Genomic DNA, 20,650 nt, shown 5'->3' on the forward strand with positions numbered 1-20,650 from the left:
TCTGTCTGGCATCACTGTCTCTAGTAACTCCATCTTTCATCTCCTTTTTTAATTTTATTCTTTTGTCATTTTAATTGTGTCATTTGTTATGCCATTTTGTCATGTCAGTCTTTTGACATTTTGTCATATTTTCTGAAATGATTTTGTTTTTTCTTTGTTTATTGTATGTTTCCCTATCTAGATATAAGCTCGGTGAGGTCATAACCTGGGCTATCCTGGCTGATACACAAACTCCAACTAGCTCAAATTCTCATAGAATTTACAGAAATAAAAACCAGGGCCTTAAGAATGATAAACTCAGCATTATGTGAAAACACACACACACACACACACATATTTCCTCCCTTTCTCTCTCTTTTTCTCTCTCTCCCTCTCCCCCTTTTCCCTTCCTGCCCTATCATTGCTCATCACTGCTTATATTTGTTATAATTATTCTGCACATTGCATCCAACTGGAAGGGAAGTATTCTATCAGAGCCCTAAATTCACTTTGTCCCAATTTAGTGTCTCCAGCAAAAAAAAAAAAAAAAAGTTTCATTACTCCCAGTGTCCATTGGCAACCACTGGAAAAAATTCTGATTGGGTTTGCCTGGGCTCTGTATGTCTCTCTGAACCAGTAGAAGTGTCAGCTATGCTTGTTCGAGTGTGTGCACAATTTTTTTTATTAGTGTATATTCAATTTGGTGTTTATTTCCAGGAATTTATTTAAATCCGTGCCCATTTTGTGGGTTTCAGTTTAGGTTAAACTAGATAGTAATAATCTGTAAATTCACAACTTTCATATGTAATTAGAGCTACTAGTATTTTCTTCTCAGACTCCAGTGGAGAGTCTTGCTCTCCTCCTGTGGACTAGGTTGTAATATCCTGGAGTGCAGATACCATAACTTACTTCCCTTCTGTCCTTCCATGTTGCCTAGCATGATGCTTTGTAGTTAGTAGGCGGCCTTTGAACCTCTTACAACAGATTAGTTACTTAAGTAGCTAAAATTGGTGGGCTTCTTCATTCGTTAGATGTGCTTTATTTGGTGACGATTATGGAAGTTCTCACTAATGTAAGAACAGGAAAAAGTTTCTATCTTAATTTTAATTTCAGAAATGTTATTCAGCATTGTTAGAGAAGAGAAAGGACCCATTGAACCTTGAGATATGTTCTCCTTTGAATCCCTAATTTGAATCTCAACTATTATTTCCTTTAACTAATTGATTTTTACTTTGTACCTCATTTAACAATATGGATGGAAGCATCTGTGATGGGTAGAGAAATTGCTCTTAGTATTGTTCTTCACACAGATGAATTGTAGATCCTACCCTTGACTTGAGTTAAAGGGAAACAAAACTGCTGGAATCGGCAGAGACTGTCTCTGGGCAAGTAGCTACAGCTTTAGGTACTTGCTCTCAGACTGTGGCGTGTGGTCCAGCCCTGTTGGCTTGCACCAGATGCTTTTAGAAATGAAGAATCTGGGGGGCTTCCCTGGTGACGAGCCACAGCTACTGAAACCTGTGCGCCACATCTACTGAAGCCCGCACACCGCAACAAAGAGTAGCCCCGCTCGCTGCAACTAGAGAAAGCCCGCGCACAGCAACGAAGACCCAACGCAGCCATAAATAAATAAATAATATATATTAAAACAAACAAAAAAAAGGAAATGAAGAATCTGGGGCCTCAGTCCCGATCTATCGGGTCTGCAAGTTGATAAGGTTCCCATGTGATTTTTAAGCACAAGAATGCTTGAGAAACACTTCTTTAGAGATTAGAATCAGCTTTCTGGTAAATCTTGTAGGGACTTGACTACTTTAAATATAACTGCAGGAAGCCAAGGGTTTATACTAGGGATGACAATTATGTAGTATAAATGTTGGTGTCCTCCTATCATGAACTTGTGAGACATTGCTAATTGCACATGGCACTCTTTCTACCAAGTTTCAGAATTCGTTATGTTATAGTCCAGGCAGCTTCCAAGGAGTGGGTGTGACTTCTGGTCGATATGTTGGCTGAGTAATAAAGTCAAGGTCATGAGTCTGACCCTGGGCAAACCAGATAATCTCTTAATCTACTCCTTCCAATCTTGCTCTGTCTCCCATCCATCTGCCCCTTGTCTTGGTAACTTATCTTGATTTGCCCTCACTAACTAACCTTCCTCTGTTCCTTTGAATTAAGCTTCTCTTGAGCTTTCTGGTTGGGGCATTTGGGGGAACATGACCCTATCTATCACCATCTCCTAGGTACCCAAACTCTGACACTGACTTGTGTGAACCGGAGTTGTCTTTATTTAACCCTTTTGAAGCAGATTCAGACTGAATGCCCCATCAAGGTCAGGTGTTGGCCTAAACTGTTACCCCACATGAGGGAACAGGGAGATGGATTAGAGTCCACTTCCATTGCCTGTTTGAACAGACTTGACCTTGTCACAGCTCCTTCTGAGTTGCTAAGGATGTAGAATCTGAGTCGACTTGTTGGCTTCTGGTCACAACTTCACTAATCCTGGGGCTGATTTAGGGCAAATTACCACACCTCTCTTCTTCAGTTTGTTCTTTTGTGAAGTGAAATAATTCTAGAGCCTAAATCCCTAAATTGTTCCAAAGATAAATGAGAATTATGTAAAATTGAGCACAGTGTCTAGAATATGCTACTCATACTATCTATGAATCTCATTATTGTCATTATCTTTAAGGAGACTGTGGTTCTGTTGGCGTAGGAAGTTGGCCAGCATCAATCAAAACTAATTGCAGATACAAATTTTGTTTTTAAGTCTCCTCCTCTCCCTGGACTTTTTTTTTTGACTGCGCTGTGCCGCTTCTGGGGTCTTAGTTCCCTGACCAGGGATGGAACCCAGACTCCAGCAGTGAAGGCGCTGAATCCTAACCACTGGACCACCAGGGAATTTCATGGACTTTACTTCTTCATTGTCAAGTAAAACTATCCTTGTAGTACATCTAAATCACCGGTTTGATTAAATCCAGGGTATTTCCCCCTGAATTTTGCCAAGTCTGATATAAACCAACATAGTTTAAGTAACTGTAATCAATACCCACATACATCCACATTGATCAGAATTCAGGCTTTATTATTGTGCAATGTAAAGAACTAAAACTTAATTCCAAGCATACATAATTGAAGTTTGTAGAGAAGGATTTTGCTCCCAAAACACAATCAGCATTTAAAGAAAAAAAAAAAGACATTTATTTGAAAAACAGAATATACTTAGGATTGTTTGCTCCTAAGAAGCCCATTTCCCCCAAGTCTTAACTTCGTAATTTCATATTAAGCAATGACGTTACTTTACACAATCTAGTGAAACAATTTAGTGGGAATAGCAGAATAATAAAAAATAACATAGACATGTGACTCCAAAATAATATTATTTAAATCCAGCTTTCAACCTCCAAATATAGATTGCTCATAATAGACTTAAATATATGATTGTTAAATATATATAAGTATGTAAAATATGTTAAAAAAAGGAAACTAACATGTCATATCCACCCTTGATTTCATAAAGTCAGGTAAACATGTTAATGCAGGGAAAAAGTAGACTTTTTAAAATTTTCTTTTTCTATACAATCTGCTACTCTGTTCTGTCTTAGGGTTACCAATACTGCCTTAATATTTCCTTCCAGATCTTTACTTGGAACTTCCAAAAAAAAAAAAAAAAAAGATGTGTATATGGCTGGAGGGCTGGGGGGAGTAGGATGGGTTTGAAGAAAATGGAATTAAATCAGAACCTCTCTGAGACCTTCATGTTTTGATGTGACAGAGAAGATACTAGTCCCACCAGGGGATGCTGCAACTCAAAGAAAGGGTGATGGACTAATAAGATACTATCATTAGGATGGAACAGATTGAACATCAGACTGAAAAGTTTTTGGATTATGTAGCACCTCATCAATCAAATATATCCTAAACTTTTAAGAGAAAATCTTCCAGGTCGTCTAAGCTTGCTTTTCTGGCTGTTGTATTTTTAACACTAACCTGGTCGATACAAGTAGGAGGGACCAGGAGTGAGAAAGGTCTGAGAGCCCATTTTGCAGAAGCCCCTTTAACAGTGTGTACACGGCTAGATCATTATTTCTGCTCCCCCATACCCCAGGGAGGGCAAAATCACAATGCAATGTGGTAGCCAAACTGGCTGACTCTTGTATTCCTGTGAACACAGAGTCCCGTGAGGGAGGACAATTTTGACTTATTCCTGGGATCCATCAGCCTATAAATCATGACCGATCTTGCTTGGAAGACACATTCAAGAAGGGTCTATTAGGGGATGGTAAACTCACATATGTACCTCTTGCTGCTACGACAGACCTCGTCACTCCATTTGCCCTGAGCTGACTGTGAGAAGAGGACGCAGTTTTCCCGCTTGCCACCGTTAGGCTGTGCATGGTCCCAGTTGAGGAAGGAGATGGCGACTCCATTGATATCGACAAACTTGCCTTCTGTGACCATGTCGTTGATGCCCAGCCAAAACTCATTGACCCCTGGCAGGCTCCTTTTACCATAGTCTCGGACGGCATTGATTTCATCGGAGCTTCTGGGGACAACCAGCGTCCCTCCCCTGGAAATGCAGTCTTCGTTGGCTTCGTGGAAGTGCTTCAAGCCTTCCAAAGCAAGGTAGCACTTCTTGTGAAATTTTGTGCCTCGGAGACAGACTGTAAAGATGTGAAATTTGACATATTAAGATGCTTTTGTAGTATAATAATCCAGGACTGGATCTGGCCAATAGCAGTAAATAGTTGTGGAATGAATGATGTGCAGTGACAATGGTGAGTTAGCATGTACTGAAGACTTTGTATGAGTCAGACACTGTGCCAAGTACTTTACATAAATGAACTCATGTCATAATCACAACCATCCCATGAAGTGAGTTTTTATTATGCCCATCTTTACATAGCAGGATAGTGAAGCTTAAAGAAGTTGTTACTTGTTAACAACTTAGCCTATACAAAGGTGACTTACCCGTCACATAAGATAACAACTACGGAAACCCAGGTCTGGCTCACCCTTAAACCCTGGCCTTTAGCCTCCTGCTGCTTAGATATATATACATGTTCGCTAGTTTGTGTAGCTCCATTATGTGCTGAATTTCCTTGGAACTTTTGGAACTGGTTGGTGTGCCACAATTATTAAAAAACAAACAAAAACAGAAGTCTGAGTTTGCGTGTGGAGCGATAGGGCTTTTCTTATGCAGATAACTGAGCCCTGGTAGTATTGTTTGTCTTACCCAGGATAAAACAAATAGAAAGATAGTTTCAAGGCATAACGTTGGAGACTCAGGCTCCAGGGCTGTAGTGCCTGGACTTAGGTGTCAGTTCTGACATTTACTAGCTGTGTAAGCTTTGGAAAAATTATTTAATTTCTCTGTGCCTCAGTTTCCTCATCTGTAAAATGAGGATAATCATAGCAGCATCATCTCATAAATTGTTGGAGGATTAATGTGTTAACGTTTATAAAGTATTATTATAGTCCCCAACTGTGGTTAGAGGGTTAACAAAACTCTCCCTTCTGCAGACGCATTTGGCTGTCCTTTAACTTTCTAATTCTGTTCCCCTGGGAACCTGATAAAGGGCCCTGTCACCAGTGTTACTAGGCAACGTTGCTTATGGTAAAAATGACTCAGGATCAGTAACATACAGCTGGCCTGGGAGTTATAAATACTTGATGGAAAACTGTAACTTCAGTCCTCCTTGAAGGTAGTCTTATAATTGGGCAGTTGTCTTGTGAGACCCTCAAAGCTCTGCTTTTGGAGTTGCCATGAGAGTATTCATTCCTGAGGATGTGAACCTTACAAGCCAGGGATGTTCCTGAACTTACCTAGTGTGGCTCTCATTTCCTTGCCCTGGGAGCCAGCAGAGTAGCTCCTGGACAGCAGTGGGTCAAGCTGCATAGGCTGCCAGGAGCGCTACTCCATGAAAAAGGAACACCGGATGCTGCCCTCTGCTGGCAAGCTGTGGCTCTAACCCCTGGTCTTCTCTGCATGTGTTGCCCTACTTGTCGGGAGTGAGTCCTCTGATCCTGTGTTTAGTTCAACCTCGGCGATCTCCCAATGGACACTTAGTAAACATCTAAATAATGCTGATTATTTTAGCTAGTTAATACTTCTTCAGTTTTCTTTCATTGCCCATTAAAGAAGAATTATGGACGGACTTTTAAAATGTATTATTGAAATGCCTGGTTTTATTTCTATACCACCCATTTACAGGAGTAGGGAGTGGAAAATCAAGCTAATTTCCCCAAACAGTCATCTCCCCAGCTTTTAGATCCTTTCTCCTGGACACGTCTCTGGCTTGTCAATGTCTCTTTTAAAAAAATGTCGCTTACAACTCAGCACGTACTCTCTATATGGTTTGAATTGCTGACAAATCAGGTTCTTTTCCCATCTCGTTTGAGATGAGATGGGATCTCACCTGTCTGCAGGGCTTGCATTTCCTTCAGGGCATTGACTTCTCTCCAGAGCTTTTCCACTTGAGTCTTCAGGTCTCCATCCTTTTCTGAGGATATTTTAGGGTAGGGCGGGATAGGAGGAATGAAAAGCATATGATTAAAATAAGATACAAATAAAACAAAATAAAATAAAGCTTTGGAATCCAGAATTTAAGGCAAGGGTGATTTTGATAAAACTGAGCCCAGTGTACGTGGAAAATAATGCATGAAAATAAGTTATCCAGGAAGATGTATAAGGGCTTGGTGGGAGTAATAATATTAGAAGGTCCTTCTGGGGGATGGGGCTCCTGTCTGTTGCTCCAGCCCCACCCTGTGGGACTCGCCCATCACCAGACTTCAGACTTGTTGATTTCAGATGCATCCTAGAGCAATCTGTCTCATCTCAGGATGCTTCTTTCGTATTCCTTCTGCCTGGAACACTCTTGCCCAGCTCTTGTCCATCTCCTTATCAAGCTTAAAGTTCTCCTCTTCTTCTTCTTTTTTTTTTTAACATGTTTTTTGGAGTGTAATTGCTTTACAGTGGTGTGTTAGTTTCTGCTCTATAACGAAGTGAATCAGCTATACATATACATATATCCCCATATCCCCTCCCTCTTGAGCCTCCCTCCCACCCTCCCTATCCCACCCCTCTAGGTGGTCACGAAGCACTGAGCTGATCTCCCTGTGCTATGCGGCTGCTTCCCACTAGCTGTCTGTTTTACATTTGGTAGTGTATATATGTCCATGCCACTCTCTCACTTCGTCCCATCTCACCGTTCCCCCTCCCCTTGTCCTCAAGTCCATTCTCTACGTCTGCATCTTTATTCCTGTGCTGCCTCTTCCTCTTCTGAGAAGACTTTCTGATCATTCTCTTTACATTGGCATCCCTCTGGCTGATCTCTTTCCTTGAACCTTTATTTTTCTTCCGCACAATTTCTGCAATCTATAATCGTCTTCCTTTACTTACTTAATATCATCTCTCTGGTTGTCCATGGTATTCCCGATGTTTAACATGATGCTTGGCACATAATCAGTCTCATAATGTTTGCTGAGTGAACGGACACTTTATGGCATACAAAGTACTTCTGTGTTTTCATTTACTCTTCAAAAATAGTTATGAGTGGAGGAAGATGAGATTCTCATTGAAGGATGAGAATGAACTCAACGAGCTAAATTGGCAGATAAGTGGTAGAACTCACACTCAGACTTAATTGGGTCCCCAAGTCCCCTGTCCCCAGTATCCGTACTCAGCTGATGTTCCAGGTATAGTGGCTCCTAGCAGGGTTCAGTGATTTTCACGGAGAAGCAGGGAAAGGCAGTGATAAAAAGCCCTCTAAAAATGCTTCTGCATTAGGGATTAGCAATTTACTTAGTCTTGAATGTCCCTGGATGAGGTTAGTCTTCGTGGCTGTCCTTTACCAACCTTGGGTATAAGTAAGTAGTAGAAAATGAGCAGCCTTAACTAAATAAAAAATCCAGACCTGATGGGGACTGTCTTAGAAACTGACAGCTTGTGAGCTCTTCAAAGGCAGGAATTATAATAAATCTTAATAAATATTAAAAGTCACCATATACTGTGCACCGGGAGGTTAATTCTTTCAGTATTACTATGAGACGGACGCTATCATTTCACAAAAGGAGAAAGAGAGGCACAGAAATCTGAATTAACCTGTCAAAGGTCACCCAGCTAGTAAGGTGCAGAGCTGGGATTTGAATCTCTCTGACTTCAAGTCTGTTCTCTTCCCACCCCTCCCGTCTGCTTCTGCACAGTGACCACCTTTACCTGGTTGGTCCCTAGTACATGGCCTCAAATAGCTAAGATGCTTGAAGCTTGGTATGGCTGTTCCTAGCTGCCTTTTCGTGGGGATACCACATGGGGAGTTTCAGGACAGGACCAAAGCCAAATGTGCTGACTCACTTTACCCTCCCACCCCTTTTCTTTTTTTGGCCACACCGCACCGCAAGCAGGATCTTAGTTCCGTGACCAGGGATCGAACCTGTGCCCCCCGCAGTGGAAGTGGGGAGTCTTAACCACTAGACCGCCAGGAAAGTCCCTCATTTTCCCCTTAAACGTATGCTTTACAAGCCAGGTGTTTCCACATTTGGGTTAGGAAATGCCTCTGGGGTATCCAGGGATGGACATCAATTCTCAAAGTGTCCAGTAGCTCAGGGTTTCCTCAACAGGACCATAGAATCCAGCATAAATATAAGGGTACCTTCAGGATGCAAAGCCATCGCCTGTTGGAGGCCAGACTTGCAAAGACTGCTGAAGTTTCCTCCCAAGTTACAAGTTGTAAACCATACAAATGTCACCCCCAGTCCCTCTTGGCTTCCTGCTCCATGCTATTTAAATAAAGGGCCTCCATAGGGAAGCTGTAAACATTGTAATTAACACGAAGACACATGAATTATTATTAGGCTCTTGGGAGATCACTATGGAAGTCGTTATCCAGGTGGCTTGGCTTCTGCTTCTGTCCTTTGTGAGAAATGTGGATGTGTTTTGTTGACAATGAATACAGGGAACAACTATTTCACAATCAAAAAATTTATTTTTGATTCATGACTACAACATAATTTGCATTGCTCCACCTAATTTGTTGAGACCTATGAAGCAAGTAGCAGGGAGAACTTGGTTTTGGAGCTAAATCACTCAACTGCCATTTCAAGTTTTTAAAAAAGGCTCCCTTTCATTTTATTATTGTTGTTCTCCAAAAGCAGACACAGGGTAGGAATGCAAAAATAATTCCTGGAATAAATGACCAGTAAACGTATGAAAAATACCTCAACTTTGTTAACCATCAAAGAGATGCAAATTAAAAGGTTTTTGGGTTTCGTTAGGCTGGCACAGCTTAACCTGATGATAGGATGTCAGGTTGTCAAGGTGTGAATGGGTGCTCTTGTACGCTGAAGATGAGAGCATGGGTTCATGCTACCATTTTGAGAGACAGTGTAATTAACCTACAATTTTACTTCTAGAAGTGTATCATCACAATATTCTAGCATGGGGATCAATATCTGTTTACAAAATAGTTCACTGAGGCATTGGATCATAACGGGATGGATTTGATGAACACAAAAGTTCACCAAGAGAGAACAGATTAAATAAGTCATGACCCATCCATAAGGGAATATTATGCAGCTGTTAAAAGGGCTGAGGTATGCCTTATATTTAAGGTTATCCAAGATTTAATAGATAAAATCAATTAATTTGTCTGCCAAGTACTTTGGATAGCCAACTCTTATTTTGTTAAAAGTATCAATTTTTAATCGGACATTAAAGAAAACTCTGGGGATACTATCTCCTAACAGTTAATAGGGGGTAATTCTGTGGAAAGAATCGAGAGAGAAAAAATGGCTTTCGCTTTTGATTTCATAAACTTTGGTATTCTTTCCAGGTACTTAAAATATTTTAAAAATGTATGGGGGAAAGAAATGTTTAGCAAGTTTAGGCTAATGGTTTCACTTACTGTAGAATCTACTTTCTCGGATCTCAAGGCAAAAATGAGCAAAACTGCTTTGGGAGGATGATATTTAAAATGTGGACCCAGTCTGTTAAAAAACAAACAAAAGCATGCTTGTGTGTGTGTCTTGGAGGGTAGGGCATAATAACCTGAACTACAACTGAGAAACACCCACACAGCACACACACACACACTCACATATTCAAACACCTCCCTGCATCCTTACTGGGTGGTCACCACTTTGCTAAGTCCTTCTTTATGGTAAACAAATGCTGGCAACAAAAGTATTCCACATCTTCTCTCCCTCCTTTTCCTGTCTTCATCACTCATGAGAAATAGTTTAATCTATCATTAAAAGGAATAACAGAGGAGTGTAATATTTTATAAGGAAAAAAGATTCCACTTAAGAAACTTTGCATCAGGGCTTCCCTGGTGGCGCAGTGGTTGAGAGTCCGCCTGCTGATGCAGGGGACGCGGGTTCGTGCCCCGGTCCGGGAGGATCCCACATGCCGCAGAGCGGCTGGGCCCGTGAGCCATGGCCGCTGAGCCTGAGCGTCCGGAGCCTGTGCCCCGCAACAGGAGAGGCCACAACAGTGAGAGGCCCGCGTACCGCAAAAAAAAAAAAAAAAAAAAAGAAACTTTGCATCAGACCTAAAGTGTATAAATAAATATTCCTGGAAAAGGGCACTGTGTAATCTTAAAAACACGGTGCAAGATAAGCTCCCTTTTACCCACCAGCCATTCGTGTTGTGTTAAATCAAGACTTTAATGTTATTTGTATCTTTGGTGTGTTTTGTTACTAGTGAAGTGAAATTGATAAGGAAATAGTGTCCTAATATTTACCTTGAAATATCCTGATATGAAAATGACTCAGGATGAGATAAAACATCACCCCACACTTTTCTTGATGCTTTTCCTTTTGATTTGGTTTTAGCATATTGCAAATACATTGCCATCATCATTGTTCCTTGCAGGATTTTTTTTTTTTTAATCTCTTAACCTAATTCAAGCCACCCCAAATTTGGGTTTGCTTGGAGATTGTTTTGCATTAAAATGTCTTCAAATGCTACATGACGTTGTTTGTTGAAATATTTTTAAGTGAAAGAGTTTCAACTTCTCTATGACATTAAAATCTTAAAAATATAGTGTAGACTGTCCTTATATTGCCAGGGATACGAAAATATACCTACATGATAACCAATGATGAAACGGAAGTCACATTACCAATAGCTTTATCCTCTAGTGCACATTTAGTAAGATTATAGTTATCTTGCAGGTATATGTGAACATCATACAATATCTACGAGTGAAATGGTATACCCTGTTAATCAGTCTCTTCTACTTGATCCCTCATTCCAAATACCTGATGTTGTATCCAGGTTATCACCCTCCAAAGAACATTCTCATGCCTAAGCTCACCTGACAAAGGATATACAGTACAGAATACAATACAGATATACAATACAGCCTACCACTTGATTCCTTTAAATATCAAACTGTCCCAGAAAATTAAGAGGTCACTCAGTCCCCTGAAAACGCCATATGCACCTGAAGCCACGGTACGGTCACCAGAGCTGGTGTCCTTGAAGAATCTGGAAATGAGCATTGTCCAGCTCCTCCCCGCCCTGAGCTAGCCTAGAGTTTTGTGGGACGGAGAAACCCCGTTACCTTTCACTCGGCGTTTGCTGTGCTTCCTGGCTTTGAACTTGGACGTGTGGCTGGTGGTCTGGTCCAGGAGTAAGGTGATAAGCAGGATGTAAATTACAAGTCCATTCTTTGCCATGGCTCTCAGGCAAGTCTGACAGCCACTGTGCCAGCTCCTCTGAAGTACGAGGGGGCAGGTAGACTTCCCAGCCACATCTTGCCCTGAAGTGCCTGGGGCCACCTTTATAAAAGCACACTGTGCAGGTTGGCTGGAATCCTGCTGAGGGAATGTTGGAATGCCTCTGCTGGCTGCAGCATAAGGTGGCCCCTGTTCTCGTGTCTTCTTTAGGCTTTAAAAAAAATTTTCCTCCTAGGAAAATTTTTCCTACTTGACTTGCCTTTTCAGAGCATATCAGAGTTTATTAAGGGACTAAGGGTTTCGTTTTTGTCTTTTTTTCTTTCTTTTTTTTAAATTTAAAGTCCAGGAAGCATGGGGTCTGTCTGTGAAGACCCCAATATTTAAGTCTTTGGTTTGGCAGTCTGAAGTTCACTTAATGTTCTGGGAAATGTATTCAATGACACACACACACAAATCTAGGAAGGTTATTGTGTGCGTGCGTGTGTGTGTGATGCCAGAGCACCACCTGCGTCTGTTCACACTCACGTGACTACACAGCTCATGCGGAACTTGGGAAGGGTTTGCTCGCAGGGAGTAATGAAGGCGGTCGAAGGGGACAGTCCGTGATCAAGTATAAGGCCTTCTGTTAGGATTTTGTAGATTCACCAAGAACTAGATTCTTGGGAAAACACACCTTAGAAAGAAAAGAAAAGAAAGACGGTGAATTTTTTCCATAAGAATTAAAGTAACATGTAAACTGTTGTTATCTTGCATATCTCCACCAACCAACACTTTTTTCTTTGAAATTTTTCCAAACACCTAAAAAACACTTTCAAAGGAAGTACAGAAATAACGGAGAAATATAATGAAAGACTTGGTATAATTATTCTTACCCAAACAATGGGCTTTAAGGAAAAGTACTGAGAACCAGGCAGGCTTTTTGCGACACAAGCAAGGGACCTCCATGGGTGCGACCAAGATGGAGTGAGTTAGACCCTGGGAAAGGCCTCTGCGCTAACTGACTCCGTTCGTATCACTGTTGGGTGACCAGGTGCAGATGGAGGCCAGGGTTTGCAGATTTTGGAAGGTCTGAAGGACCAAATCCATTTTATCTTTTTTTTTTTTTTTTGAGACAATACAGGAAGAATCGAGGGGCGATTGACTCCTTCTGGACTTTAGTGAGGAAAATGAGTCTAATCCGTCTTCATTTCCTTCTTGCTAAGCCGTTTTGTAGACCACCTGTGTACTGACATCAAAGGAAGACCACTGATGTGGGAAAGTCTAACGTAATGTAGAGATGTGAGTGTGAGATGAAAAATGAAGATTTTACTTGTAATGTAAACTCCTTGTACCGATGTGGGCAATCTACGTTTAGGCATTTGAGAGCGTTGTAGAAACGAGCTGAGCTAGGTTCACGTCCTTCTTTCATCTGTTTAGCAGCTGTGGGATCTTGGGCAAGTCACTGAACCTCTCTGAGTCTTTACTCATCTTAATAGTGGGACTAGGGCTACTAACTTTACAGGGCTATTGGAAAGATTAAACGAGACAGTGACTACAAGCACTTAGCATAATGTCCAGTGGTTAATAAGAATAGTGATGATGATAATAGCAATAATATCTGAATATCCTGACCATAAATTATAGTAGTATGGTAATGGAAGATATTTCTGGTCTTTACAGCAAGCCCATGGGATACGCATTCTATTTTTTTAAAAAAAAAATATCGGAGTATAGTTTTTTGCATTCTCTCCATTTTATAGATCATTGAAACTGAGCCTCAGAAAAATTAAGTGGATTGGTTTAGTGTCACTCAGGTCCCAAGGGTGGGAGTAGAATTTAAACTCTAGTTCTGACTGACTCTCTTGATCTGGGAAACATGTGCTTTGATTTGAAAAGGGAGAAGGATCGATGTTTTACAGTTATCTTATGACTGATCCAAAAAGCTTTCTGCCAGCGTCTCAGGTCCTTTACTCTGAGATTGCAAGTTATAGAACAGTGGTGGAAAGCTAATGATTCCTCTTAGATCTTTGATCTGTGCTATGTTCAAACTAGGCTTATAAGAACATGGTCTTCTTTCTTCAGAATAGATCTATACTGTTTTAAGCTCTTTTCTCTTTCCGGGAAAGCCTCTGACACTTTTTTTGGATTGTTTTCTGTTTGCCAGATCTGAAAGCCCATGCTTTCTTCTTTTCAAATTAATAAACTATTTTTTAGAGCAGTTTTATTTTTTTCCATAAATAAATCCAGGTTTTTTTTTTTATCAGCGAGCTCTTCTCTTAATTGAAGTATAATTAATTTACAATGCTGAGTTAGTTTCAAGTGTACAGCAAAGTGTTTCAGTTATACATATATATATTTCTTCAGATTCTTTTCCATTATAGGTTATTACAAGTATCGCATATAGTTCCCTGTGCTATGCAGTAGGTTCTTGTTGTTTACCTGTTTTATAAATAGTAGTGTGTGTATGTTAACCCCAGACTCCTAATTTATCGCCCCCATCCCCCCTTTCCCCTTTGGTAACCGTAAGTTTGTTTTCTATGTTTGTGAGTCTATTTCTGTTTTGTAAATAAGTTCATTTGTATCTAGAGCAGTTTTAGATTTGTAGAAAAACTGAGCGGAGAGTACTGAGAGCTCCCAGAAACCTCCTCTTCACTCCCTGCCCCCCCAGTTTCTCTTATCGTTACCATCTTGCATGTGTGTGGCATATTTGTTATAATTGATGAATGAATATTGATATATTATTATTAACTGAAGTCTATAGCTTATATTAGGGTTCACTTTTTGTGTTGGATAGCTCTGTGGATTTGGACACATAAATGTAATGTCATGTATCCACCATTACAGTGGCATATAGGACAATTTCACTAAAGCCCACGTTTTTTGTTTTAATTAAATAATTGAGTATTCACCTCTTTCTCACTGCTATTGCCTGGTCCTCCTTAGGACTCCCTCCCGGATGCTCCAATCTTCTACACGCTCTCCTTAGGTGGGCCTTATTCTGTCTCAAGGCTTCAAATTCTCTGTCTGGGACTCTCCCACACTTACCTCTTGACTTGGCTCTCCTCCTCCAGACTCACAGCTCCAGTTGCCCATGTGATGCTTCCAATTGTATTTCAGAAGACATCTCAAACTCGCGATGCTTTAAATTCAGTTCTGGATTCTTCCCCTGTTAATGTCCCATGATTTTTTTTTTTTTTTTTTTTTTTGCCGCATGGCGCGGCTTATGGGATCTTAGTTCCCCTATCAGGGATTAAACCCAGGCCACCACAGTGAAAGCGCTGAGTCTTCTTAACACTGGACCGTCAGGGAATTCCCCAATGAATTTTAAAAAGCCCCATTCATCCTGAGTCTTCCCCATCATAGTCAGTGTTCCATCATCCACTCAGTGGGCCAGTTCTAAAACCTGGGGGCCATTTGGAGCCTTTGGCACCCACCTTTGCCCTCAACACCCCTCTCCACAACCTCGTCAGCAGCCAGTGCTGCTGTGGATTCTACCTCAACGTACATTTGACCTCTCTCCTGCCATCATCCCATGTGGTGTCACCAAGAGCTCTCATCCTAACTCATCTCATCCTTGAGATGGAGTTGGGCTCCCGCCTAACTCATGGGAAAGATACACATGTCACTGATGTGATTTTCCCTGTCCTATGTAAAACCCTCCAGATCTTTCCATTGTACTTAAAATGAAGCCCGGACTTCTTCTTCTTTTTTGTTTTTGGCTGGGCCACGCGGCTTGTGGGATCTTAGTTCCCCAACCAGGGATCGAGCCTGGGCGCTCGGCAGCGAAAGCACTGAGTCCTAACCACTGGACCGCCAGGGAGCTCCCAGCCCAGACTTCTTCCCATGATGTCCAAGGCCCTCTTACCTGGTGAGACCTTACCTGCTTCTTCTTGGTGACTTTCTCCAATTGTGGAGAAGTTTTATCAGGTTTGACTCATCTTCACATTTCTCCATCCACCCCCACTGTGCTTTTCCACGTGCTTTTTTTTCTGTCAGTATAGCCCACCCCTTCTTAAACTTGGTGTGTGCCCAAATTAGTGCCGTTTAGTGTATGGCTTATGCTCCAGGTCTGAACTCAAAGATGGCCTTCTCAGACATACCTTCTCCAGCTGCATAATCTAGGAAGGTCCTGCTCTCTTTTCTCCATCAAAGTACTCTGCTTCCTTTATAGCCCTTATCACAGTTTGTTACTTATTTTTAAATGTTTTTATTTGATTTACTTGCCAGATATCGGTCCCTCCGGCTAGGCTATAAGCTCCCAGAGGGCAGGGGCTGTGTCAGATTAGCTCAACTTTGCATGTAGTATAGTACTTGGCATGTAGTAGTTGCTCAGTAAAATATTTACTCGTGCAGGGCAGGGCAGTTTTGCTTTGCCTCCTTTCCTTCCCACCTCCCCTCTGAGGTCCTAGCAACAAGCACTTGACCCAGGAAACAGCATCTCAACTCACGGAAGGGTAAAGAGCCTGAGGCTCATTTGGATGCATAGCACGGGGAGCCTCGCTGAGAAAGCATCCCTCTCAGAGCTGGGGAAGCTGTAGGCGCTTGGCCCTGAGGCCAGACAGGGACGGGAACTTTCCTTTCCTCCTGGAGAGGTTCCCAGTCCAGGTCATCCTCCTTCAGGGGAAAACACTGGAAACTCAATGTCTGCATGATTGGCTAGAAGAAGAGGAGGGATGGGAGTCAGGGGGTAGAGTTGAATCTGAGAATATTCTCGAGGTGAGGATTTTTGTCCCTGTCCCAAATGCTGATTGACGTCGGACATGACCTAACCCTTTTGGGTGGACCCCCACCCCCAAAATCTCAACAGGAAAAGCCCGAAGAGAATGGCAGTGATCTGAAAAAAACACATCGTGAGCCACACACACATCAAGGATAACGAGGGCAGATGGCCCTTTCCCCACCTGGTCCTTGGGGAAGGCAGGCCGCACTCAGTTTTCTTGGAGGTGGAACAATTCCTTTTTTGTGGAGCCGCATGATGTCACCAGCTTGTCCCCTGGTCTGGACCTGGGCTTCTGAAAGGGCTATTTAAGAAGCCCACATTTATAGCCAGGGAATAGGAGCTATAAAAATATTGCCTTTAATCCAAAAGTGTTTGGTGAGGATTTTAAAACAGTCACCAGGGTTTTACTTGCTTTATTAAATTGCTGTTTACAACACATCCCCTGGCCACCCAGAGTCATTGGTGTGTTTATTCCACCAGTTGCTATTTAAAGTTCCTCCAGGCTGTTTTCCGGAGTGTCAAATTCTAACAGACGCATTCATCTGGTCTCATGGCTGTTTGTCTGTTAATACTAAAGGCGGGACACATTTGAAGGCTGTGTTCAGAGGTTCTGGGGAAGCATTCAGGGGAAGTGATAGGAATGAACTTGGAAATAGCACGAGCAATGTTGAAATGTTTGGAGGGAAGATTGGTGATGGCAGATGTGCGAGTTGCCTTCTTTCTACTTAGGACTCCCACCCGTAGCTGTGACTGGTGGACAATGAATTTGAAGAGAAGGCTGGGGACAGGCTTTGAGACCGTAAAGACTCTGCTAGGATGGGGCAGTATTGAATAGAGGTAAAGAGTAAGCGTGCCGATAGTTTTGGGGTTAAAACTTCAGATCTGGGACTTCCCTGGGGGGTCCAGTGGTTAAGATTCCACGCTTCCAATGCAGGGGACATGGGTTTGATCCCATGTGCCACACGGCGCTGCCAGAAGAAAAGAAAACAAAAACAAAACAAAAACTTCAGATCTGTCACTTATGAGTTATATGAGAACGGCCAGACTTTGTCACCTCTCTGAACCTTGGTTTCTTCATCTGTCTTGCGGAATGGTTGAGAAAACTAGAGCATGTGTAGAAAACATGCAAGCCACATCTTGTCACAATAGGTGATCAATCTAAGGGCTTCCCTCACTACCATGATATAGATGCATGACACACCATCCCTGCCCTGCCCCCCAGCCCCACAGATTTGGCCCCATTTGTACTTACACTGAATATACTTCTATTACAGAACTTCTACACACTTTATACGTATTTTGTATTTGTCTCCCCCACATTCATTGTCTTGGACACAGCTCTTGTCCTATTCTCTTCTGATTTCCTAGACCAGCGCTATCTGATGGGAGTGTTCAATGGCCACTTGTGGCTAGTGGCCGCCATGTTGGATTGCACAATTTTGGTGCCTAAAAAATGGCTACTCTTGAGTGGACACTTTTAAATGTGTATTACATGAAATGATCCCATCAAGAGGGTTTAAGAGATTACTGATTTAGACTCATTTAACCTTCTCTGAGCCACTGTGCTAAGATTTTTTTATCTAAATATATTGATAGTAAGGAAGACATTGTATCCCTGTTTCGTAGAAGATGAGACCTAACCTTAGAGAGTGAAGTGGGTTTTCTTAGAATCCTCAACTTCTAAGCTTCCATCAAACTGCGGTCTCCCACTCAGGGCTTAGCTGAGGGATGAGGTCCACCTGGCAGTGAAGAGGGGTTTGGGGCTCTGTGTGGAAGCCCTAGGAGGTCAGTGTGAAAATTTCTGGTAAAGTCGGGGCAGTGGAACCTCAAGTTTAGGAGAGACATGCAGTCATCCATTTGAGCTTGATACTTAAGTCTCTGATGTTGTTTCCCTGTCAAATCTACTCTGAATCCTTCTCATGATGGAGAACTCACTACCCATCAAGGCAGCCAGTTCTACTGCTAGAAAGTCTTGCCGTTCTTTCCTCCTTCTCCTCCATGTCTTCTCCAATCTATTGTGACCAGCTTTCTTTCTTGGAAACCTGTAAGGAACGGCTCCAGCCCCAGTTTAATTCATGAAGGCCCCCCTGAGGTTGCTGTGTCTGTCTTGCCCATTTGACACTATTCCACCATCACTCCAAGTTCCTTGGGTTCCCCCTGACATTGATTACATCAGCTTCTGCCTGAGTCCCTCTGCTCTGCTCCAGGCCTGTGGGAGTTACTCCTCTGAGCCAGTGTCCAGTGTGTGATCTCATCTGGAACCAGCTCCCTCCCCTCTTCTAGAAGCAAGTGTTCTTCGGGCTCCATCCCACCCTGCCTTCGTGTGGGGCCTCTCAGACAGTGGCTGAGACCTCTGCATGCTTGGCCCGAACAATCAGACACCTCACGATGTCCTTGCTTCCCACAGCAACATGCGGTCGTGGAAAGTGCACAAATGACGTCATGCAGACCTGGGGGGTGAATCGGGGCTCGCTCATTTGGCAGCTCTGTGACTTGGGCAAGCTCATTAACCTCTCTGATCCCCATGTTCCTGTAGCTGGGGACCATGATGACAATCTGCCAGTGTGACTGGGAAGATTAAAAAGACGCCCTAAAAGCCATCAGTACAGTGGCTGATACAGAAGAGAGTTTTCATATGTGGACCTACTATGGGTAAATTATTCATCATTATCATCATCATCATTATAATATTGTCCCAGCTCTTAACGACTTTGCCCTTCGTGCCCCGATCTGACTGCCCCCTCCGCCCCCTCCTCCAGGCACTCGCTATATCAAACAGTGCATTCTTCATGGAAGGCAAACATTCTGTTGGTCTGTTTTTCCTAGGTGTACCGACGTTTCAAATTTATCGTGAGTTGTGCCTGGCCGTCCTGCCAAGATAGTTTGAGAATACAAATAAGTCAGTATTTACCTCCTGTCCACTGAGAACAAGGTCAGTCCATAGTGGGAAAACCTTCACAATTCCTCTCTGTGGGCCTCCCAAGGTTGGACTTGGTGGAAATAGAGTTCAACCTTCGGGTGACGACAGTGAGGTCTTTGTTCTTCCTCGTAATTCAGAGGCTTGTGACTCTGCCTGTGCTCCAAGCAAGACGACAGTAGGTTGCAGAGTGAACCTTTGAGAAGGTCTGCCTTTCTGGGTATTAACTAATTTTCCAACTTTAAATCTATGACCATCTTACTGGTGGAAATTTAGTGAGGGAATTCCAGTCACCTTATGTCCCCCCTGAGTGGGCTGGAGTAAACAGTCAAGCTATTCCTTTCGGTTGAGATGACATAAAAAAGATGGCCTTTTGGTCACCCTTCCAGCGTGTGCTTCCTGAGGCTGGAACCCTAAGTGGGTAAACTAGGAAACTGTGTCCATGAGATCTGTTTCTCAGAAAGAATAGGAAAAGGAACCAGATAGGTGGATGAATTGTATGTACAGGGCATTACTTATACTTCTTTTGCTTCTGATTAATAATGAGAAAGAGGAAGAGAAGCAGCAGATGGAGAGGATGGAGGGGTTGAAACCAGTTTGATACTGGACAAGTTGGTCTTAAGGTTTTCATGGTACACTCAGCTGTGTCTGCCTTATTGATGATTGAAAATAATGGCTGGATACTTGAATGAGGTAGAAAAAGAGAGTTCCATGAGAGAATCAATTATTTGTTAGTAGAGAATCAATGACGGTTAATAGTGGGAATCTGATGATGGGGGTGAATCCAGGATACTTTGATGGTTAAAAGAGGAGAATCAGAGACAAATCCATGGGTTCCTGGATATTGAAGGGGTGGGAAGAGACAGGAAAGGGCTTCAGTGGCCACAAAGGCCAGAGAAAACCTGCATTTCCCTTTACCGAGTCAACAAACATTTAAAAAAATCTAAGACAAAGTTTCTTAGGAAGGAGAAAGAAAGAACTGGTCAAAGAAGTAAAAGAGGAAAAAAAGACTAAAATAAACAATTGTCTTGGGAGTTAGAAAATGACTTGAAGCAATTTCTGTAATGCATTAGACATTGAAGGTGGATTGCAGTAAAATGAGATTAAGAAGTTAATTTTTTTAATAGACTTTTTTTTTTTAAAGAATAGTTTTAAGTTCACAGAAAAATGACCCGAAAGGTACAGAGATTTTCTATATACCCTTCACCCCTAGGTCTCTGCCTGTGCGTTGGGTCAGGTGGGTAAGAGGTGTTTGTGTGCAAGAGGGTGGGGGACATGTCCCTCCCTCCGCAGCCTTCCACCCCGGGCCCTGCTTCGCCCCCATCCCCTGTGCCACCGGGATCCAGCCCCACGGTCTTGCATGGACCTCACTCTCA

General features: G+C 42.4%; 1 protein-coding gene across 1 annotated transcript; it reads right to left on the minus strand.

Annotated features, from left to right (window-relative positions):
* Nucleotides 1–4,111: 4,111 nt before the first annotated feature.
* On the minus strand, nt 4,112–11,658 carry CLEC3A (C-type lectin domain family 3 member A). The gene is made up of 3 exons (XM_004317496.3): nt 11,544–11,658; nt 6,399–6,482; nt 4,112–4,643 (listed from the first exon to the last, which is right to left on the minus strand). Exons 1-3 carry the CDS (start codon nt 11,656–11,658, stop codon nt 4,252–4,254), a joined length of 591 nt encoding a protein of 196 aa, XP_004317544.1. The 3' UTR covers nt 4,112–4,251.
* Nucleotides 11,659–20,650: the final 8,992 nt, after the last annotated feature.

This window comes from Tursiops truncatus, chromosome 19 (genome assembly GCF_011762595.2).
Source record: "Tursiops truncatus isolate mTurTru1 chromosome 19, mTurTru1.mat.Y, whole genome shotgun sequence".
NCBI classification, from domain to species: domain Eukaryota; kingdom Metazoa; phylum Chordata; class Mammalia; order Artiodactyla; family Delphinidae; genus Tursiops; species Tursiops truncatus.

Coding starts and splice junctions, on each gene's coding strand:
- CLEC3A (XM_004317496.3), bottom strand. CDS start 11,658: ATGGCAAAGAATGGACTTGTAATTTACATCCTGCTTATCACCTTACTC. Junction 6,483..11,543: donor CAGCAAACGCCGAGTGAAAG/GTAACGGGGTTT, acceptor AAATATCCTCAG/AAAAGGATGGAGACCTGAAG. Junction 4,644..6,398: donor AATGCAAGCCCTGCAGACAG/GTGAGATCCCAT, acceptor ACATCTTTACAG/TCTGTCTCCGAGGCACAAAA.